Source organism: Vidua chalybeata, chromosome 5 (assembly GCF_026979565.1).
Source record: "Vidua chalybeata isolate OUT-0048 chromosome 5, bVidCha1 merged haplotype, whole genome shotgun sequence".
NCBI lineage: Eukaryota > Metazoa > Chordata > Aves > Passeriformes > Viduidae > Vidua > Vidua chalybeata.
In genome coordinates, this window is record NC_071534.1 from 46,390,924 (window position 1) to 46,414,818 (window position 23,895).

General features: G+C 39.6%; 2 protein-coding genes across 5 annotated transcripts; both read left to right on the forward strand.

Annotated features, from left to right (window-relative positions):
• The first annotated feature begins 1,367 nt into the window (after window positions 1-1,367).
• Window positions 1,368-12,833, forward strand: IFRD1 (interferon related developmental regulator 1). Its single transcript, XM_053944100.1, has 12 exons — window positions 1,368-1,802; window positions 3,499-3,603; window positions 4,526-4,607; window positions 5,028-5,152; window positions 5,428-5,585; window positions 6,899-6,949; window positions 7,044-7,222; window positions 7,323-7,431; window positions 9,419-9,553; window positions 10,251-10,379; window positions 11,355-11,450; window positions 12,147-12,833. The coding sequence occupies exons 1-12, from the start codon at window positions 1,757-1,759 to the stop codon at window positions 12,234-12,236; spliced, it is 1,305 nt and encodes a 434-aa protein (XP_053800075.1). The 5' UTR covers window positions 1,368-1,756; the 3' UTR covers window positions 12,237-12,833.
• Window positions 12,834-13,727: 894 nt separating this feature from the next.
• Window positions 13,728-23,556, forward strand: LSMEM1 (leucine rich single-pass membrane protein 1). 4 transcript variants are annotated; one of them, XM_053944101.1, is made up of 4 exons: window positions 13,728-17,404; window positions 17,861-17,992; window positions 21,049-21,186; window positions 22,914-23,556. In XM_053944101.1, the coding sequence occupies exons 2-4, from the start codon at window positions 17,866-17,868 to the stop codon at window positions 23,099-23,101; spliced, it is 453 nt and encodes a 150-aa protein (XP_053800076.1). In that variant the 5' UTR covers window positions 13,728-17,404; window positions 17,861-17,865; the 3' UTR covers window positions 23,102-23,556. The 4 variants fall into 4 exon arrangements, with proteins under 4 accessions (XP_053800076.1, XP_053800078.1, XP_053800077.1 ...); XM_053944103.1 differs by having other exon boundaries at window positions 13,728-16,192; XM_053944102.1 differs by having other exon boundaries at window positions 13,728-16,114.
• The last annotated feature ends 339 nt before the right edge of the window (window positions 23,557-23,895 follow it).

Sequence of the window (23,895 nt, forward strand, 5' to 3'; positions counted from 1 at the left end):
CAGGTACAGCCAGCTACTATTTACTAGAAATAGACACTTCTAGCATTTCCCGACCCAGCATGCACAAACGGCTCACTAACTCCTTTGTTTTTCACGTGGCATATATAGACAATTGTTATGGGAGTTTACCTTTCTGGACGTCAGTGTAAATACATTTTGCACACAACATAATTCAAACAGTGTAATCACAATTGTGTCTTATGTAACCTTTCAGCTAGTTCTGCAAAACTGCCTTCACTTCCTCAAACACTGCAGTTCTGATATGGCCCATCAGTGAACACTCATAAACATTCAGAGCTCAGAAACATAAACCAATCTCTGTTTGGTGGACAGGAAAGCTATTTTATTTCTATTAATTAATTTATTTAGTTATTTATTTGATGTTTAGCAAAGAACATAAAAAAATAATTTTGGATTAAAAAAACATAAAATACAAGCCTCTACATTGGAAGATGTAATTGACAAAACCAATTTCTGCATTGGAAGAAAATCTGCTGTGAAAGAGTAAGGCATCTATCCTATGTATCTGTTTTTAAGTGAGAAGGCACACTGGTTCCCAGTTCCTCAGTACGAGAAAGACAAGGAGCTACTGGAGAGGGTCCAGTGGAGGCCCACAAACATAATTTGGGGTCTGGAGCACCTCTTTTATGAGGGGAAACTGGAAGCTGGGCCTGTTTAGTCTAGAGACCACTGAGAGGGGATCTCATTAATGCATGTCAGTATCTCAAAGGTGGGAGCCAAGAGGATGGTGCTAGACTCTTTCCCGTGGTGCCCAGTGACAGGATGACAAGCAGTGGCCATACACCAACACACAAGAAGTTCCCCCTCAACACAAGGAAGAACTTTACAGAGGCAGAGCACTGGAACAGGCTGCCCAGGGAGATCGTGGATTCTCCTTTCTGGTGACATTCAAAGCCCACCTGGGCACGTCCCTGTGCCACTTGTTCCAGGCGACCTTGCCTTGGCAGGGGGTTGGACTGGAGGATCACCAGAGGTCCCTTCCAAACCAAACCGTTGTGTGATTTTGTGAATCCTTCCGGCACTCCCCGCCCACACGGCCAGCACTGCCGGCGACAGCCCTGCACACCCACAGAGCTGCACACGGCCCAGCCGAGTTTGTCCTTCCCACTGCCAGCCGCGCACACGGCGCAGGCTGGAAGCCGAGCCCAGCCGGCACGGAGGGACCCGCGGGCACCGCGGGGCCGCTTTGTCCCCCGCCCCACGCGGCCTCAGACGCCCCCAGCACCGCCCCTGGGCCGGCGCCAGGGCCCGCCGCTCCCGGCGTGCACCGCGGCGCGACGCGCGAGGCGCCGCTGACGTCCCAGCCCCGCCACTGGGCAGCAGCGCTCTCGCGTCACGAGCTCGCGTCGCTGAGTCAGCGGCCCAACGTCGCAACGCTCGGCCATTGGCTGCGGCGGCGCGGGGCTCCGCCCCCGCAGTCCGGTGAGGCTATAAAAGCGGCTCCGGCGCCCCCTCCGCGCCTTTAGCCCCGGGTGTCTGAGAGGAGAAAAATGCATCGACTCCGCTCACGGGCCTCCACGGGGATTTCTGCCTTTGCCGCCGGTTCGCCATCCGCCTTCTCTCGCCAATCACCCCCGCTGCCCCGGCCCGAGAAGTCAGCCTCGCAGAGGCGTTGGAGTAAAAAGCGCTCCTGCTCTTCCATCGGCTGATTGTCGCTGATTCCCGGGCGGGGGGGAGCAGGGAGACCGAGACCCGGAGAGGGGCCGCGGGAGCCGAGCTGAGCGCCGCTGCGACCATGCCCAAGCCTAAGAAGCGGGGGAGCAACCACCAGCGCGGAGCCGGTGAGTGCGGCCGGGCCGGCGGGTAGGGGCGCGGGGTCTAGACGGCGTTTCCCGTCGCCGTGGGAGGGCCGCCCTGTCCGGCCGTGCCCCGCCTCCCCGCGGCCGGTGGGTGAGCAGCAGGAGGACGGACGGGCGGCCGCGGCCGCGGGGCTCTCGCTGGCCGCGGCCGCGGGGCTCTCGCTGGCCGCGCCGGGGCCGGGCGGGTGACAGGAGCCGTCCCCGAAACCGCCACCTCACGCCGCTGCGCGCATGCGCCGGGGAGCCGCGGCCGGCGGGCGCGGCCGCGCTGGCGCCACCGGCGACGGCGGGAGCGGCCCGGGCCAGCGGCGGCTCGAGCGGCCGCCCGCTGCGCCACCACCACCACCGAAAGGCTGCTCTGTCTTTAAAGAAACAATCCTTTTTCTTAGCCTAAAATAGAATGTTTTTAAATGAGCGGTCTCCATACAAATGCAGAATGTGCGTGTCTGTGGTGCTGATGCTTGGGGCAGAGCGGAGGTTTTGTGGGGTGGTGAGAAATTGCACTCCAAGCTAGCATAGCTGTGTGCAGCATCGGTTTCTAATACCAATTTTTCAGGAAGTGAGCAACTGCTCGGGTGTTTCTGCAACTGCTCTTATTTTAGTTTGTGAAGGGCTTGCTGATTTTCTTGCCACTTCTGTTGAATCCCTGTTTGATAGCAGCAGCAAGAATGTGGCCATGTGAGAGCTACGAGCCTGCAAGTTTGTTGGCTCATGGATTGGCTGGTGGGGTTTTTTGGGTTATGGTTAATGATACAAGTGGATACAGCTAAAAGTAGCAAAACTTCCGGAGTGTGACTAACTTCATTAGAAAGCACTTGGACACTGATCCAACTGAAAGTTGAGTCTGTCTCGATAAAAATAGTTTTTTTGGGTCTTGGTAGTCAGGGAGCCTCCTTAAAGCTGGTAAACCCTGTGTTCAACCTTCTAAATAATTTAGGAAAAAAATAGCTGAACGAACAGAATTCAGATTTCTGTAAATGATGTTTTGGGAACTGTTGGAGAAGTAACAGATATTAAAAGGGAGGTGAACATTGCTAAAAATACTACTTTCATCAAAAAGTCTGAAAGCTGCTGCATCAAGGCCTTCTTTGTCCTGAGAGGGAAAACTTCTATCCCCTGTTGAAGCGTTTGACGTTCTGGCTTGTACTTGTAATTCAGTAGTAAAAGTGTTGGACGTAGCTGATGCTGCACTTACTACACCTAATCTCATAAACCCTGCTTTTAACTGGGTAATGTATGTTTGCCCAAAGGTTTAACTTACATTGTCTTGAAGTTCCTCAGAATTAAAAAATAAAGATTGTATGGCAGTTTTTTTAGGTAGCTCATTCTAACAGTTAAATTAACGTAGCCCTATTTTTAAAGCACATTAACATGAAGTGGATTGTAGAAAGATCCTAAATTTACAATAGGAATTCAGCCAATAGCTAGAGTAGGAATTGGACCCAGTACTAGGTGGGTCCTTCTTCACTGCTCACAAATGATCTTCCAGAACAGAGCCAACAAGGTCTTCAGAGTAGGTGGGAGTAAGGGAACCAACAGAGGATGGAAATGTTCGTGCTGTGTGGTTGGGTCAGGGAGAGTGAATCTGCTCTGGGAGGGTTCAGTTCTACTTCTGGTCCTCCGATCTTCCTTTTCTGTATGAGAAATGACCAAACTATTGTATTCATCTTTGTTTAAGGTGGTCAGCCCAGAAACGTGCAGCCTTTTAGTGATGAAGATGCTTCAATTGAAACCATGAGCCACTGCAGTGGCTTCAGTGATCCTGCTAGCTTCACTGAGGATGGTAAATTCTTTTATTTATATCTATTCATCTTTTAAAAACATAAAACCTGAGCTGATTAGTAGTTTTAAGTAGTAGACTGTAAGTAGAAATAATGACATATTAACACTGTGATAGTTAATCCAGTGGCTGTTGTTTTTGTTTGGTAAGAATATAACTCCAAGTTTCATGAGCCTTGTGAAACTGTCAGGCTCTGTTCTATTAGAAGAGAATATAGATACAGAGACGATAAGATATAGAGTGCTGCTACAGAGTCAATGAGAATTTTAAGGTGAACTGTAAGACATGGATTATCATAACAGGTAGTTGAAGCAGTAAGAGCTGCAGAACAGTTTAAGATGGGAAGAGTCACATTTGCCTGTTTTGAGCTAGATTTGTTCTTTGTCTCCTTTACCATCTCTGCAACCTGGACTACTCTAATGCCATTTTGTTGAAAGGAGGGGACCTGAAAGCCTGATACAGGGAGATAAGCAGGGAGCCATCTTTGGATACAGGCCACTCTTAAATTGATGCTATATAGGACAGACTGCTCTGACTCACTGCATCAGCTGTAAGCACCTCACTGTACTCCAGGGGTAGGTGTAGTGGACTGGATAAAAATGCGTTGTTGACAGAATTGGCTGATGGTCATCAGATGGAGAAAATTTATGTAAGACCTGATTCACTCTTTCATTCTTGACATGTGTAAGAAGCAGATCTAGAAACAGCACAAATGTATCAATAGGCCAGTTTGTATAAAAGTATTTTAGGGCACAGTCTTATATAGTAGGTTTAACAGCATTATGCTGCTTTGATACTGAACAATTCTGTAGCTGTTTTCTATATTAAGCTGCTTTCTTATTGGTGTTAAAAGCATTGTGTTGGAATGACTGTGTCTGCTAATGAAATGTGTATTAGTAGGACTAAATTATTTCTTCTGGATTAGGGCCTGAAGTTGATGAAGAAGCCACTCAAGAAGACTTGGAATACAAGTTGAAGGGATTTATTGATCTTACATTGGACAAGAGGTATAGTCTGCTTTGAAGAAACAAATTAATGCGTTGTTTTCTTGCTTGATTTAATAAGGAAAATACACATCAAATCTTTCTATGCTTACTTAGATGTTTACTCTAGGGAGGACTTCTGGATCTAAGAAAACCTTTTTCCTTCTACTGTTTTTTTAGAATGGGCTAGACTTGACTTTTCTAATATATTGAAGTAGAGTGACTTTCTTTCTGGCCAGCAAAACTGCTGTGAACTCTTATCTCCAAACAAAATTTTGCTGTCGTTGAGTAAGGAGGCAATTCAGAGCATTTCATTTCTTCATGGTACTTCTGTGGATTACTCTTACTACTGGGTGTAGGCAAATATAAATCGCCATAAAGCAAGGGCAGAGGTTTAACTGATATGTGCTGATTTCAGGAGGTCTTCCTTCTCTCTTCTAACAGTGCAAAGACAAGACAAGCAGCCCTTGAAAGTCTGAAAAGTGCATTTTCTTCTAAAATACTATATGAATTTATCATGGAAAGGAGAATGACTCTAACTGATAGCATTGAGCGCTGCATAAAGAAAGGTAATTAATATGCATGGTACTAGAAAGCAATAATCCCTATGAAATAGCACGTTGTTTAAAAGAAATTAAGATTGTGAATGTTCTCTTAAAAATTTAGGTAGCATTACTTTTTAAATGTAGGTGTCACATTTTAACTGTCCTAGAAAATTAACTGAAGTTATCTTCTATCTATTGGTTCCTGAATTTTCCTTTACATGCTTTCACTGTTATCTTTAAAAGATTAAAGGAGGAAAGCAGGGCAAAAGGTGATTGCTCATCACTGTTTTAATCCCTAGGTAAGAGCGATGAACAGTGTGCAGCTGCTGGACTGGCATGTCTTCTGTGTGTGCAGATGGGGTCAGGAATTGAAAGCGAGGAAATTTTTAAGACCCTTGGTCCAGTTCTGAAGAAGATTGTCTGTGATGGAACAGCCAGTATCCAAGCCAGACAGGCTGTAAGTATGAAATGTTTATTTGCCAGGCAGGGACAGAGGGCTGCTTCTGACCAGCTCACTATTGTGTAATCCAGGACTAAAGGTTACCGCACTAGTGTGTACTCATAATGTTGACATACGCCCTCAATGATGTCTAGCAGTTTTCACTGGCTTAAAAAGTTCCACCTGAAGGTTGGACATGATTCTCTTCTTTAGCTGTTACATGTACTGCTTTGTCAAGTGTCTGAACTCACTGTACTGCAGCTTCCTTACTGCAATTCTGGGGACTGATGTTGGGGTCCTAGAAAACATTTTCCCACTTTCCCACTGCGTGATATATCCTTCCTGTGTTAATTTATTTTTATTCTTGAAATTTAATTTTATTCTTAAACAACACAGGAATGTTACTTAAGCATATACATTTATTTATGGTAAAATCACATGTAGCACATCTGGAGACTACATAAACAATACAGCCATTCTACCAAGTTACTTTTGCCCGGTCATCTCATCCATACATCAGCAATATGCTCAAAATAGTGAGAGAAGATTGTCCAAAGTGCTTCCCAAGGGTTTTACTTTTGCTTAAACTTCAGAGATTCAGCTAATATTCTCCAACTTTCCTTTATTGTTATGTGGCTGGCTATTCCTATTCTAGTCAAGCTGTAGCACAGCTGATACTGTCGGGCGCAAAAAGGGGGTAATATTAGTTCAACAGCAGTTATTTCTACAAATAAACAACAACTATTAAAGTTTGTCCTGTTCAAATGTAGTTTTGAATCGTGTGTGGTTGGTGCCAGCATCACTTTCAAATGGGTTTTTTTTCTTACTCTTTGTAAGAGAAATTGAACTAGAATATGGGGCCTAGGGAACAGATCTGCAGGAGAAGTTGGAAAGTTCCAGGAAAGGCTTTTCAAGAGCAGAATTTTTATGCTATTTAATTGAAATAGTGGTCAGAAGGAGAAAATATTTCCCACAGCTATGATAATTATCAGCATCATTTCTGTTTGAAAATCCTCATGAGATTTAAAATCATTGGGTGAAAAGAATGCCATGTGGAGCTTTTTCAAGGGTTTTGTAAGCTATTTTAAAATAATAATACATGAAAAGTGGAGGCTTGTGAGTAGCAAATGCTGTAAAATATCCTGAGGGTAGATGAGAATTGAGAGCTAAGTATTATAAAGCAGCTGAATTAAAGATTCGGGACTTCTAGACTCTGCTAAGGTTTTTAATCTCAAATTTCTGTTGTTCCAGATGTTAAATTTCAAAGGTCCCAAGTTTGGAACTGTAACATTGTTGTCAAATACTGACACTTTTTTTTCTTTTGTGTCTAGTGTGCAACCTGCCTAGGGATTTGCTGTTTCATTGTGACTGATGACATTACGGTAAGGCTGATTGATGCCTTTCAAATGTAATAAACTGACAAAGTGTAAATGTGTGACTCCTAAACCACTTCCGTTATATTTTTCCCTTGTACAGGAACTGTACTCTACTATGGAATGCCTGGAAAACATCTTCATGAAGGCCTATCAGCGGGATAGAGACACTAATGGTGTATCAAGTACCCATAATACTGTGCTTCACATCAGTGCTCTCTTAGCATGGACACTATTGTTGACCATTTGTCCAATGAATGAAGTGAAGAAGAAAATTGAAATGTGAGTATCTTTCTTGGAAAGTAGAATTTATGATTCTTTATATGCAATGAAACCGTGTCAATAAAATTTAGATCTTAATGGAATATGACTTACCCCTTAGGCACTTACATAAGCTTCCAAGCCTGCTGTCTTGTGATGATCTCAACATGAGGATAGCTGCTGGAGAAACACTAGCACTTCTGTTTGAACTGGCACGTGAAACAGATACTGTAAGTAGATGTCAGCAACTAAACCGTCCTTCACTGGGACAATGATGACACAAATTACTTAACCTGTGTTGCATACCACCCTGGATCTCAACAAGTAGCAAATAATTCCTTGATTTATGTTTCTTCTAAGTCCACCCAGTCTAAGTGGGTATAGCAGTAATTCACAGCTATGATATTTTACACTTAATTTCTACATTGCAAAACAGGACCCATATAACAAAATGCATCAAATACTATGTAATAGCAACTAGAAATATGGAATGCAAGATTTAAATCTGAATCCAACACCTGCTTTTAAAATAGAATAAAAAAGATACCTCTAGAGAGATTCCAGAATGAAACAGTATTGTTTACTGTAGTGGGATCACTCATCAGATGCTTACGCAGACAAATTTGAGTAATTCATAGCCTGCACAATTCTGCTCTCACAGCCAAAAATCTATCATCAGGGAGAAAACATGGTGACTTTAAGTATTGTTTTTTCACTATTCTTACTTAGGTAACCTGAGAAGAATAACTTGTATTGCATGATGATTTCACAGCATTTGACTATTTTAGTCAGTTAAGAACTAGGCAGTCATTTTAAGGGGGAGGTTTTTAAAGAATTGGCACAAATTTCATACAGATAACAGTAATATTTGAATTGGGGAGATTTCTTAGAGTTTGCTTTTAAATTGGATTAGGTGCAAACTGCTCAATATTAGCTTGTCCACAGCTAAAGTTGCATTTACATTCTTCAAAATTACTTATTAATTGTCAGACTTTTTTCTTGACAGCACTGAAGGAAACAGCCTCCCTCTGCTTATGCGTGGCACAGTTTGGGAGAGTTGCCTGAAGGGCTCCCAACTCAATCAAGGCTGCTGCGCTTTGCCAGAGTGCCGCTTAAAGTGAAAGGATAACTCCATTTAAGTCAGGAATTATGACACACTAGCACAGCATAATCTGAAACAATGTTAAGGCTCTGTAAGCAGTGATAAATGCAAGCACTGTGGATTTGAGTCTCTTGGCTATGGAAGTCAACTTTGAAAGGAAAAAAATAAATGGAAACCACAACTTGATCCTTTATTTGGTCAAGCCGACTGCAAGTACTTAAAATCTTAAAATGTGTTAACAAATGAGACTATTCACTACAATCTCTGCTGTTGCATTGAGGAAATGCCCCTTTAATCATTGTTCTTACTGAATCCTTAACAATCAGTGCAGATTAAAAATGCTTGATGTATTTGCCCTTGACCATTTCCTTTCAGAAAGCATGCAGTAAGCTCACTCTAGTCAGTTGATATGAGAAAACATTCAGATTAAAAAAATCCACACAACCACAAAAAACTTTTTACGTAAGCTTACATACATTCTTATTAGTCCAGGTGAACTACTGCTGAATTAAATGCAGCAGAGAAAATATTTATATATACATAAAGCACATATTAAGTGAATAACACAAAGCTATTTGTTACAGTTTACTTAGTGTTTTGTTAAGCATTAAAAAAAAAAAGCTTCGTAATTCCCCATTCCATACCAGACTTACACCTAAATATTCCATGCTGTCAGTCCAGTGGTGTCTCACAGTTTGCCTCCAGCAGCAGGGATTTTGTGATAACATTAAAGTGCCCTCAGCTTGTTGGGCTTGTTGGCAGGAGTAGTTCAGCAAATCTGTTAAGCAGTTTGGAGTCCCTTGGAATTACTGAGTAGAACAGATTGGCAGGTATATGCACATTGATGGAGGTGTATAGGTCACATGGCTGACCAAACAAACTTTTTTAGTGCCCTTCCTGGTAAACTGGGTGCTGTGGCTTTGTTCTTGCTGGTTTCAATGCTGCAAATGGAGCTGCAGAAGCGTTCTCTGTCTTCTTTAAAAAAGTAAGAGGTTGTAGAGATCTACATGCCCAAAATTTAAAGAAATCCATTTTCTTATTTGTGGGGAAAAAGGTTAAGGCCATAAAATAAAATCTAAAAAAAAACTAAACAAATATTTTTTCTGGTAACCTAGGATTTCTTTTATGAAGATATGGACCTTCTAACAGAGAAACTAAGAGCTCTGGCTACTGATGGAAACAAGCACCGGGCCAAAGTGGATAAAAGAAAGCAGCGATCTGTCTTCAGAGAAGTTCTACGGGCTGTTGAGGTGATTCTTTTGTCTTAGTTACAATCTTGACCTTCAAAATACATAGTGTACAATTTAGTGAAAGCAATTTTATTATTAAACAGAATTACCTTTTCAGTGAAAGAAACAGGAAAAAGCTGTTTTAAGTGAGATTTCATAATCTGACCATATGTGTGGAATAGAACTGCTTTTTTTTTAGGAATGTTGAACAAAGATACTGGGAATAGTTAAACATTGTGGAAGCCAAGGAGAAGGCTTGGCATAATTTGAAGTCACCTCTGGGATTCTGCCTGTAGAAGGATCTGAGTCGCCTATTAGTACTTAAAACATTCCATTGTCCCAAATACCTGTAAGGTAGAGACTAAATGAGGCTTACAGTCTGACTTAAAGGTGACTTCTGCACTCAGAACTGGTTTTCCTGGAGATAAGTCCAATTCTTAAAGTAATTTTAAAGATGAAAGTTGAGTGTTTGTTTTTTAAAAGGTTTTGTAATCATGAAGACTATCAGCTTCAAGTTCTACATGAGATTTGACTGTAGGTGTGCATCTACTTTATGAACAAATACAATCTTTAGGATACGTATACTGTGTTATTTGGAAGGTTTTGGTGTGCCAAATTTATCAGTCAAAATAAAGTTCACTGAGATATATCAAATTGCTAGGACAAAAGACTGTTTAAATTAAAATTAGAGATGTTGTTTCCTTTGATTTTTGCATAGGAGCGTGACTTTCCTACAGAGATGGTGAAGTTTGGACCTGAGCGCATGTATATTGACTGCTGGGTTAAAAAACAAACTTATGAGACGTTCAAGGAGGTTCTGGGGTCAGGGATGCAATACCATTTGCAGGTGAGCTGCTCTTTGACATTTGCTCAGACTGTTCCTCGGTGTCTGGCTTCTTTGATGTAATTCAGTCTGAATTACAAAATCCTGAGTAGAACTTAGTGGAGTAATGAGCCTTGCATTTGAGGTGTTAAAGACAGCACTTAAAACATTAATTACACTGAGCTACAGCTGTCTGGGTTAGCTGGTTCTGAGTTGTAGCCTGGGTGTGCTAGTGTAGTAATCGACTTCTCCAAGAAGTAAGAAATTTAAGATGAATATCTTTTTAGCTTCAGGGTTTTCCCTGAATCCTCCACTCTCTTTCAGCGAAGTAGTATAGTTGTCTGGCTGTTATAAAGCTGCTTGCCTCCACCCTTCCTGTTCAAGCCTGTAAAAGAAAGGGAAAGTTTTAGTAAAAAAAAATTAACACAACTTGCAGCCAATGGTGATAGCATTCCAGAAGAGAAGGTATGAATCTTTCTCTGTTCTGGGAACCACTTGTTTACTAGTCATCTGTTTACATATGTAATAGAAGCAGGAGCTGTAGCTTAGGAATATATGCTCCCAAATTGCTGTGATAATCATGGGGTTAAAATCTTCAGTCCTGTATTAATTGAATTTCTGTGTGACTGAGGGAGCTCAGGCTTGTAGCAGGTTTTTCAGTTTTCTCAAGTACTACTTTCACAGCCAGATATTTTAAAACTGGTGTTGTGAAGCCATACAGGTCTTGATTTTGTGTAGAACAGAACAGTGTCTCATTTGCTGAGACAAAAATTTCAAAGGAAACAGGAGTACCTGTCTGTCTTCTCAAGGTGGCTCTTTTCACTTTTAGCCTTATTCTGGTTAAAGAAGGAAGTGTTCTTGACTTCATTGCAAAAGATAGCAGCAATTTGACACAAATCTTAGTATTTCTTACTGGAATACTTGATATTTTACAGTAGTCAACTTTAGAGACTTGATAATTAGAGGGGAAACTAATCATTTGGTATGTTTCTTGTTTAGTCAAATGACTTTCTTCGAAATGTGTTTGAGCTGGGTCCACCAGTAATGCTGGATGCTGCTACTCTTAAAACAATGAAGATATCCCGTTTTGAAAGGGTAGGTTATTGCACCTTAATGAATTTTCTTCTTGTCTAATTACTCCTGCATTTCAGAAGCTGTCATTGTCTTGAATGAAACCCAGCCTTTCTTGTATGCATCTATGAGCTCTTAGTTTTTTCACTGGGCATGTCTCTGCTTCTATGTTTTTTCCAAGGGGTCTGAAGGTTTATGTGGTTGCTGCTGGGTACTAGATTCATGCTCCACACATGTGAAACTTGGTCTCTTCTGAGAGCTTTTCAGGAGGGACCTACAGGAAACTGAGTCTTTATAAAAACAATATCCCAAACTCTACAATGTGAAATAGGCACTAGGAGGTTGGCCTTTTTCTGTTGATTGTGAATGCATTAATCCTGCATATAATCTGGGGAACAGTGCTGTCAAGTTGAATCTGGGGGTAAATGTAACCTACATGGTATCTGCTTGACTGACTGGCTTCCAGAACTACTCATAGTTCAGCCTTTCTTATACAGGCCAAGTTTATTTTAAATATCTGTCTGTCCATATATATATATCCACACACAAATTAGTCTTTGGTGCAAAGATATATATAAAACTATAAATTTTAGAAGGCCTACCAGTTTATTTCAAAGATTAATAAAAGGATATTTTCATTTGATTTGTAACATGAAAAATACCTGAAGGGCATAAGCCTTATGGCAATATGTAATTCTTTTTTCTTTTTCTGTTTTGTAGCACTTGTACAACTCTGCAGCATTCAAGGCTCGGACAAAGGCTAGAAGTAAATGTCGTGATAAAAGAGCAGATGTGGGGGAATTTTTTTAGATTCCCTTTTCAATGGGGTTCAATTTTCATAATTCAAATAAATTTGTACCATATAAATGAATTTTTTCACTTCTATAGTCAGTTTGCAGTTGTGCACAGGTTTGTTACATAGTCTGTAAATATAATGCATGTTGTTGCTTAGTTGCATATACATTGTATATATATTGATGTAACATTTGGTGCAGGGATACATTATAATACCATATATTAGCCCCCCACTAGCTCAAAGGTCCATTATGTTGTAACTGATATATTAAATGGGGTGTATAACTGTAGTCAAATGCTGTGTGACAGATTGGATTCTTTATATAAAGGTAAAGTAATTAATTGGCCAAGTGTTCTGGTAAGAATGTGCTAATACAAAAAGATGATCATGTTTGTGTGAAGTTATTTTAGTAACTTTTTAAAACTCCAGTTGTAGACAAGAAATCCTTATATAAGTGTAGCTTTATCCTGACAAGGGACTATGAAGTTCAGGAACTTCCACTGACAGTGAAGTAGTGAATGACAAATATTTGCCTCCATGTAAAGTAAAAGCAAGATTCTTGTGTTCCGAAATTGTGTATTTAATTTTTGGAATAAAGATGCTTCTCACTGCCTGCTGTCTGTGTAAAAGTAATTATTCCATGAATGAAAAGCTGTAACACTGGTAAAACCTAAAGTATGAAAGGGATGGGTTTATTTGCTGGTTCAGACACATGCTTGGGGTATTCTCTGTGTGTTAGTAGATGCTATGTGCGAGTCTACCTTGCTGTGATTCAAAGGTGTCTTATTCTTGCATGTGGTCTGCACAGCTGCCTAATCTTGATTTGTCATTGCTTCTCTAATGGTTTTGACTCGTTTTCTAGTTTTGGTGCTGCAAAACATGTTCTCCTTTATCTTAGAAGAACCATTCCAGTTTTCCTGTGTTCATCATGTTGAGAACTACTCTTCTACCCTCAGTTTCTGGTTCTATAGGACTGAAATGTGCTAGTAGCTGAGAACTGTCTTAGCTACTTGGGGGGGGGGGGGGGGGGGGAGGTGTTATGTAATAAAGACATTAAAACCTAGATTGCTGGAGCTTCTGAACCTGAAGATCTGTCAATACAATATGCTGTAACACTGCCTTCTGCAATGTCAGCAAGGAAAAAAGTGATCAAAAGAACTCAGCAAAGGAGCAATTACACTACTGTCGTAGTTTGACATGGAAGTGAATTTTTCTTCAGGAAGTTGGGTCAAACCTATCAGTGGTCAGGTTTGGATATTGGCACCTGGAGTGACCACTGAAAGTATGGACACGCCTCTGAGAACACAGGGGGTTAAAAGCAAGAACTCCCAGGAGAACTGTCTCCTTTGGTTCTGCCCAGCCTTAGGCTGGGTGGGGGAGGGGAAGCCACATGGCCTGGTCCAGGTAGGCCAAGGGGGCTGAAGATCTGGAACCAAGCCAACTCCTGCAGACGGAAGGGTGGAGAGAAATGGAGATGCCTTTGTCTCCCCTCAGAGGGAAAGAGACAGAGAGCCTGATGGCACCTGGAAATTTGCTGGTAGAGGAGATGCAGAGAGGGGGATGATGCCCAGCGTGAGAGATGGGAATGCTGAGCAGAAATTTCAGCTGTCCAGGGAGTCTGAACTTTTAACCCTTTCTGGGAAATGAGGGCTTTGTAAAATATTACTCCTCGATTTGTAGTGGAAGAGAGACAGTCCGGGACCTGAGATGTTAGAAGAAAAAATATTTAGGTGGGAGGAGATGATAGAGTAGCTTTTGGCTGGACTTTCCATAGACTGAACCAAAATGTCCTGCAATAGAGGCTGCATTTTAGGGGGATGCAGTGGTGACCCAAGGAGACCTGCTTCAGCAACCAACAGCACAGGAATGGCAAGAACAGAAGAAAGCTGAAGAGGGAATGGTGATGCCCTCTGTCTTCGGGAAGAAGATGATCTCTGTTCCTAGACCCTTGGCCCCAGGGGAAAAATGGGGGGGACTGTAGTCCCAAGATGAGAAGCTGAACTGTTGTATCTTTGGGTCCGTGGCAAAGCATCCTTAAAGGAGCCCTATGAGCAGTCTGTCCATGCATGGTGGTGAGAGCACTGTGACATGGAAAGGAGAGTGTCACACTGGCAGATTTTTTCTTCCGGGCGGTTGCCTTGTGTGACACAGAAACACAGGAGGTGGCAACTGTGTTTCCTCGGGGGGTCTGTGGTGCAAAAGAGACTTCTCTCTCCCTTAATAGATTAAGTATTGGTTATCTGAAGGGTGGTAATTTGATCAAGAATCCCAGGTGATGTTTCATGGTGGGTGTTTTGGAAATTAGGAGGAGGAGGGGTGTGTTTTAAAAGGTCTTCATCCTGAATTTAGTCCGTGTGTCTTGTGTAGTAGTAGTTTAATAAAGTTTTTTTTTTTCCTTTGTTATTAAACTTGGGCCTGCTCTGCTCCGTTCCTGATACCATCTCACAGCATTTATTTGGGAAGGTGTATTTTCATGGGGGCGCTGGCATTGCACCAGTGTCAAACCATAACAACTACTCACCACCAGTTTATCAGAATTTAATCTTTGAACAGCTAAGGATGCCAGACAAATTAGTCCACCATATAATACTGTCGCACTTGAATTCATAAAGTGTATGAGACAACGGGGGAACAACCCTGTTTTTTCTAGTCTATGACTTTAAAATACTCATGACTGCAATACTGTGGATATGACTCTTCTGCATAGCAAACTGGTTACTCATAGCTACAGTGTTGTAGACTCTTCTGCATAGCAAATGCATTTTAGACAAGCACTAAACCTAAGAGGTTTGGCACTAACAAAAAGATTAGTGAAATACTGATCATCAATAACAACCCTCATTCTCCATGGTGGGATATTATCATGATTCCAATATAATAAAAAAGAGCTGTGTATGCGCTGATTTCTGTTTAGCAGATCAATATTGCAAAGTGAGTATACTTAGCCAAGCTGAACTCTAAATATAGACTGAGAGGGGCAGTCTGTTTCACAGCTACCTTTATGGGTACTGCAGGACTCGACAGGTTCCTATGGGGCTAGAAGCAGAGAGAGGAACTGCAGAACAAGTTTTCTTCACATGATTTTCACTGTCTGATTTCTTCCATACTGGCACATTACCTGAATGTAATTATGTTGTAAGTAATGTTTCATTCTCATATTTGTTAACCTTTTAGATTTTATTTCCTTTTTTTTTTTTTTTCTGTGAACAATTCTCAATGTATTCTCATTCTAAGGGTTTTTTTACCACAATGACTTAGGAAGACATTTAAAAGTTGCATTGGGGAAAAAAGTCTTTAGGCAAGGTTAAAGTAAAATATAAAGTGAATCCAAAGGTGCCAATGTTTAGATTGATTTGTTGGGAAAATAATCAATATTTTTATCCAATGACACTGATGTTTGTATCCTTTCTTCTTTGGCATATCAATGGAATCAAACAAATGTAGTATAAACTTTTTTGAATTAATAATGGTAATCCTCACTGTGTTTACATGTGCAAATACTTAAATAATATGTGCAGAAACATAGAATTCATAATACTAGTAAATCAAAGGTACTCACATTTATTGCAGCTCAAGTAGTTAAGAAGAGTGTTCCCTGAAGCTGCAGGGAGGTATTAATCAAAATAGTGGAACAACTGCTCTTCAGAATCTAAAAATAACCAACAGCCTTTGTGCATGAAGTGGTGACTTTTGGCACGCAGTTCAAACACAGGGCTCCATAATGACTGTGTTGGCTGAGGATGTGCATGTGGGGAGACAGCAGAGCCAGCTCTGGGGGGGACGTGGCTTACAGACTGTGCTGCTTAGTGCCGTGTCATGCTCTAGAGGAAGGACAGCGGGCACAGCCATCTGTCCTGAAGTTCCTGCTGCACACCTAAAAATCATATACTAGGTAAGGTTAACCCCTATCATGCCAGCTTTTCTACATTTTCTTTGTACTTTAAAGGAGCACTTCTGGACAGAGAAAAGAGTAAGTTGTAATCTTTTCTTATGGGCTGTTAAAAAGAAATATGAAAGTATCCATGTCGTCCTGCCAGTCTCAACTAGCAGGAGAGCAAGCCTTGTTGTCAGGGTTGCTTTCAGTGCTTAGTCTTTAGACTTACTGAGGCTCATTGAATGTCTATTTTGCAGTGTGCTCAGATTTGGGGCAATTATAGTGAACTTCTGCATTTGGTTTCATGAGGGAAGGAGTGAAGATTTTCTGCAAACAGTTAGGGTTCAAATTTTAGGTTTTTAATTTAAATGTTTTATTAGGAATCTCGTCGCACTCTGTTCTGTATTCCTTGGAGAGGAAGAAAAGGCTCAGAAGCATGTCATGTCAAGAGGACAGTTAATCCATCTAGGATTCAGAAATCACCCTTAGGTGATTAACGCATGTCATCAAGGGAGGTTTGCATCCCACAAAGTGCTGATTTATATTGGCAGATAAAATTGAACTTGGGAGCTTAACTTAATATTATAAAATATTAAATAGGTAAGATGCATTCTATTCCAAATTTAAACTAATCTGTGGGGGCTCCTTCCTTAAATTCACTAGCAAGAAAAACATACATTTAGGCTGTGATGCTAAGGTGAGAAAGGAGTATCTTAGAATAAGAGGGATAATACCTGGAGGAATATATTTTTCTTCAATAATTACAAAGGGAGTTTTCAGTGACAATTGTAGACAAACATGCCTACTTAGAGTGTCTGCATCTCCTTATGGCTAGAAGTGTAATTTGTTTCCAGAAGACATTTTTGCAGTCAGAGTAGTGTAAAGAAAAGCCAAAGACTGATAAGGAATAATGTGCAATACATAGAAGCCACTTCCCTAGGTACTGTTTATTTTCTATATATAATCTTCTTTCAAAACTGTAGTTATGTTAAGAATCATTCACTGAATTCATGCACCCAGACTCTGCAGCGAAACTGTTTTTACTAATTGAACTTAATCTAGTGCCTTTTTTAAAGCAAGGGGTACTACTCTGAAGAAGTAGACGTGTGAAATAGATTACATTTTTTCACAAATAATAACTTCACAGTGATATTCTAAGGTGTATAAACAGATACGTACTTCTGTTGCTTATCTCCTACATTCATACCTGCTTTCCCTGTTTTATCTCCCATTTACTTGATGCTGAAAGAAGAGGACCTGAGTGACATCCTTTCTGGAAATATTAGTGAAGGTTTGGCTTTCACTGTGGTCAGGATCTCACACTGTCTCTTACCAAGTACTGACCAAATCAAAGGATAATATACTAAATATGTACCATTCAAATCAATGCTGGAGCCAGTCAAATTGACTTTTCGCTTTCTCTCTTTCCCCATACACACACGTATGTGCACAAACACAATGTAAAAATGAAATGTTTTAATCATCATAGATTTCCGAGAATGAACAGGTGCTATGTATTGAGTTGTCCCTGCTTCAAGATCTAGTAAGTGTGCTGGTCCTTCAAATCTCTGTTTTTTAAGGATCATTTAGGCTGCTCAGTATTTCCTTAGAACAGGATACCAACTGTTACAAGTTATTTCCTACAGCCATGGGAAATAGGTAAATTTAGGTAATATAGGTAATATTATTAGGAATAATATATGTAATACGTAAATAGGGAAAAAGGTAAATTTAATTTACCTTTTAAATTATTGTTTCTTTTAGAGAGAATGGAGAGACCTGCTTTGGAATTTAACCTGCCTGATACTCATGAAGAAGGAAAACTTTATGTAGTTGATTCCCTAAACAACCTAAACAAGCTAAATGTTTGTCCAGCTGAATCCCAACGTTCACTAGGTGTGTATGATAGATGATCTGTGGATTTCTATATATACAATCCATATTGTGTGTCACTGATGTCAACAGCCTAATAGGCCAAGAGGTATGCCAAGCTCTGTACTGAAAAATGTAAGAAAAAGATTGAAAATGGCATAATTATAGACAGATCAGACAATGGTTTTAGCTGTCCCTGCTGAATATTTCTGCTTTAGGTTCCTGAAAATCCTTGCATTTAGTTAGGGATTTACTTTCAAACCTGAACTTATCTTCCATTTCAGTTGGGATTTATGAGGTGATTTCTTGCAGGATAATGTCTCTAGTAATGCCCAATATACACCTGCTAATCAAATAGCATCATAGCTCTTCCCAAGCACAAAATTTCATATGTGGCAATAGAAGCACCTGAGAATTTCTGCTCATTCCTTTAAGACGCATCTCCTAAGAACTCAAACCAGTTACCTGAAATATCCTGTGAAACCTTTAAGTATTTTACTTCACAGACTTTCTTTACTCACAGTTTCAGTTATGGCTCCCACATTTCTGCTGGTTTGATAAGGCTTTTGCCTTTGATTTCTCACCGCAACAAGAATATTTTCACCCAGTGATAGCTACAATTTGAGTTCTTTGTGACCTGAAAATATCTTAAAACCTGGAGCTCTTCAGCAGCATTCCACATAACAATATTTAAGTCTGCTTTTATTTCCCTTATTGTAATTGCAAATTTGAGTGAAGAAATGTATAGGTCAACAGCTATGTTGAAATGTGGCCATAATTTAATCATGCTTTCTAATTATTTGTTTTCTCATTACTTCTGTTTCCAAGTCCTCTAACCTTTTCTTATCCAACTGATTAGAGTGGTGCTGGTTTCTGCATTTAATGCAAATATTTTAGACATAAAGTACTAATTCCTCATATGCAGATTATCTTGATATTGTTACTTTTACACATAGAAAATGAGACAATGGCATAAATCAATTTTAATTTTAAGAAACTCCTTTCACTGTGACTGTTTTGCTTTCTTTTGCAATTTTATTGGACAGTACTATTTATTTTTCAGGTAAATATACAAGGTTCTGTGGAAACATGTGATTCTCTGGAATAATCACATGCACGCCTCTCCCTACATTTCAGCAGTAAAAAATGGTAGCTTAATAAGTATTTTATTCATATTTGTAAAATGCTTTGGTTTTACAAATGCTTTGTAAATTTGTAAAATGCTTTGGTTCCTTCTAGGACTATTCTTTTAATATAGCTTTTAAGCTTGGAGAGTTTATAGATATCTCATCCTCTCAGCTAACTTACTCAACAAAAGAAAACTCTGGTTCTGTAGACGGAAAATTGGAGACATGTCAAAAGCTGTTTAAAATCCATACGCTGTTTGGTTGCTTCAGTAGGAGCCATGCAGTAATTTCATGTTTTAGATGATAAAATGTTCCCACTGCTTGCAGTTTGACAAGAATGTGTGCTCACCAATTCCTCACAACACTGCAGCCTCATGCCTCAGGCATGTTCAGCCTGATGAAATAGTAAGAAGCATTCATTAGGCAGAGTGAGCTCAGATCACTTTTGAGACCACTATTGATAACTTAGGATGCTTGGCAGGCAGCAGAAGCAGGCCCTGCCTATCCCTATTATTCTGATTAGAAACCAATATTGGTGCAGACATTTATTATATGATGCATTTGTTATGAATGCTAAGGGAATAAGAATAGAGGCTCAAAAGAGAAATATGAAAATATTTCATCTTACTCATGGACAGGAGTGTGTTAAACACAAAATAAAGAAAAACAGATATTCCCAGAGATCTACCAGCTCAGTGAATTGCTCAACCCTAGGTAGGGTCATTATTAAAGTCCTGTAATGGCATATGCAGCCTTTCCTCAGCTTTATCGCTACAGGCTCAGTTGCAAAGACCTCGGCGATTTCCACCAGCTAAAACAAGAACATGACCTAGAAATACATTTTTCACAGATGCACACATTACTCTCCCTTTCAGAATGGCAAGAGAGCAATTACAAAAGGATAAATTACAGTAATTTGCATGTAATTTTAGTATGTATGAGACTGACACCAAAGTGAAATTACATTAGCTTTCTCCTCCCTCCAAAATAAAAAAGAAACCCAAATCTTTGTAAGTTATTACAGTAGTATACAAACTTAAGATTGAACAAATCTGCCTCAAGTGTAAATTTTTTACATTGGCATGAATTTCCTCATGGTGTTCAGTTGACTCGTTATCTCTGGGGCTTGCTGCCACCTCACAGTGATTGCAACTGTTTCTATGAGAAACACTGCTGAATTTCCTTATATATGCAACACATTCTTTAAAAAGCAATGAACTGTCTTGTTGAGCTGATTCAAGATCAGCATTGCAAGTGCCTTTGCTTTTCCCCCTCATTCTTCCTGTGCTTAAAGGACAACACCTGTAGTCTCTGTGAGAGTCTGTTCCATTCTTGACAATTAGCAGGATAGGTGCCTCATTTTTTACTGGAATGAAACCAACAAATCCTAAAGATGAAGAAGAATATTGACTATCCAACATTAGGGGCTTATCTGAGGTGTTTACTTTGGGAGATTAATTATCCCAGGGATACTTTTCATTAAACAGAAAAATAAGCATATCTAGAGGATGAATGTGTATAATGAATCAGTACCTTGGTGTTCAATATGAATTTTTCTTTCTTCCCTTTTGAAAAGGTTAAATGCAATCAAGCCCTTACCGCTCTGCCTGATGAAAACTTCATTGCAACCTTTGTACATGTAAAACAATTGTAAAACTCTGAACTGTAAAACAAGTCAACTTCAACAAAACACTGTATTTCAACATGGAAATATTTTTGTTGAACATGTTCTAACAGCTATAACAGATGTATAATTTTTTATATTTTCAAATTCAAGCTGAGTTCATAAAGTTGATTTCTTTTCCTTTCATGAAATATCACAGGAAATAAAATCTGTTGGCCAAATATACGATGTATTCTGCATCATTTCATGATACCAGAAGCATTTTGTCATGCTTATCCTAACCAACCTTAAAAAACTGTATCACCAAATGATTTGTCATCTCTTAACAGATGAGGAAGAGAACACTGGTGGTACTGGAGAAAGTATGGCAGGGATCAATGCAAGAAACCAGTGTTTGTTCTTCGTCACCTTTATTCTTACTTTGACCATCAGTTTGGCACTTGTTTCATTTGTAATATTCTTAATATGTAAGTAAGCCAAAGAGTAGTTCTTAAAAATGTAGGTCCAATTGGAAAAAGAACTTTGCTGTAATGTGTCATGCTACCTTGTAACATGCTATTCCTATATTTGCATGGTCAAAGGCTTTGGCTGGTTTTGGGCACTGGGTCGTGGTCCTGGGGGCAGAAGCACAGGCAAACAACACTCTCTCAGGGCTAAAAGGCACAATATTATTCTTAGTGTTAAGGATTTGTGAGCTTCAACAGCAGAGAAGAATTTCTCTCAGCAGCATTATACTGTGTTGCTAAAATTGCTGACTGGAAATGAAATTAAAATTTAAAGGTAATTGTATGGCAGTGAGACACTTTGGCAATGTGCCTTCCATTCCTTTCCAGATAAAACTCAGTATTGGGGTCATTCCGCTGCAACTGGAATTCCACCCAGGCTAACACTTAAATCAGGCTACCTGAAAGAAGACCTGACCCTTTGTCATCAAAGTACTGACTGGAAATTGATTTGGAACTAGAAAAGTCTTAAGCATAAGAAAAAGAATTAGACATTTATCAAGATTTGCATGTAGCATAGAGTCTGCAGACACAATTACTGTTCCAGTCTTTTAGGAATGATCAGGCAGGTTTAACTGAAGACTTGGCTGGTTAATGGAAACCTTGTTATCTTGGGGTTTTCTGAGCTAATAATATTGAATAGAATCTGAGGTGCATTATTTAGATTTACAAGACTATTTTGGAAGAATTGAAACCCATATGAAATCAGGATTTCTTATATCCTGTAGTAGGGAATTCGCTGAAATGTAGCAAAAATCCTGATTTTTCTTTTAGGCCAGGAAATCCTAACCCTTGACTAAATTTTCTTACAGGCACTCAAAGAAATATCAGACAAGTAAAGAACATAAAGTATATTTTAAGTAACATGATTGTAAAATCCTAATTGAAATGCCTCAACTGATACCAAGAGAGATTTATTTAGCTGCTAAAAGTAGACCCTTGGTATAGAAAAATTAGAATTGGGTTGCTCTAGTGGAAAAATTATAAACTAAAGTGAAAAAAATTCGTACAAGAATTAAAGCAGTTTGCTTGGGCTCAGGTTGGTGGAGGCCTGGGTTTTTGAAACTGATTTCCAGTGGTGTTTCAGTTGATGTTACAATGTTTTATTCGATACATATAGGTATAATGTGTTCTATAATCTGAGATGTTTGCAAACCACATGCATAGATTCATTTAACATTGCTACTGTTATACATAAGCTTCAAAACCCATGGGTAAATTTTTTAACTTCAGAAGGCCAAAATAAAAATAGCTCCAAAAGTAAATATTGGCGTGCTAGAGGAGGCTGGCCTCGAAATGTCAGTATTTGCAAGAATTTTTCTTTTATTTCAAATAAAATATTTGCACATGCCACAGATTGGATCTTGAAGCCCCTAAATAAGACATTTCCTTGTTGACACTAATGGTTATGCTTCTGAAAACTGCAAAAATTATCTGAGCCATATATGATTTTATTACTCTGCACTAAATTAAAAAAAAAAAAGAAAAGAAAGAAACCAGCAAATAAGCAAAAAAGAATGTAGTGGGCAGGTAAACCCACCAGATGTATAACTTCTTATTATTAGGTTCTGCAGTTGTTATCCTGTTTAATATTTTTAGTCATCATTATTCCTCATAGCAATACAAGTGAGGGTAATGATGCTCTTGACTTAAATGTTGCCAATTTAACATGGTACATTCTCCTTTTCAAGTTCAAACTAGAAATGAGGTGGACCAAATATCAAGCAGACTACTATCTGAAAAGAAGAACATAGAAGAGCTGAAGAAACTTAACAATATTATATTAAAGCATCTGAATCAATCCAGAATTAAGGAAAAGCCTTCTGATCTTCATGATTACCTCTTTACCCATGCTGAGCTCAAAGTCCCTGGAGAATAAATCTTCTTTGGAAAGAAATTTAGCATATTCATAACTCAGATATGCTCACATATGGCACACAGGTTGCTGAAACATGGTTGCTGAAACATTGCTGGAAAAGCCAGCTGAATGAAAAATATTAGCAATTAGTATTTTACCCTGTTTTACGTGGACATAGATTTGTAATACTAAGCCCACAGGATTCACAATAAACAATGGATTGTCAGTTTGGGGCAAGACTTCCAGATTCCCTGTGCATTGTAAATCACAGGGGAAAGGGCCTCGTTTTATTTTAAATGTAAGTGAATGATCACAGAAGATCACTAGTTCTATTCACATGATTCCATCACGACCTTGTTCACTTAATCATTCTTCTGTTACCTTTGTACAAGCTTTCTGTTTGTTTCTATTACTATTTGTATTTAAGGATAACTTCAGATTTCATAACTTATAAATAAATCCATTTCTGCTCTAGAGTTTTGTGGTTTTCCCTTCTGTGCATCTAAATATACTGATATGCTACTCTTTTTGAGAAAAAACCACCCAAACTTGAATAACAAACCATTTCATAAGATGCCATAATCAGTCCACATTTGTATTGACAGTGAGTATCCTATTGCCTTACACAGAAAATGTGTTCAGAGGACTCAGTCTGGTAATGTCACAGCATCATCGCAGCCACTCTATCTCATAGTGATGCCAATACACTGTACTCACAATTTGCAGGTGCAGCCCAAGTGTTTTTATAAAGTGATAAGGGGAAAATACTATATGTTCTTGTACTCCTCCCTATAGTTCCTGCTGGTCACCGTCAG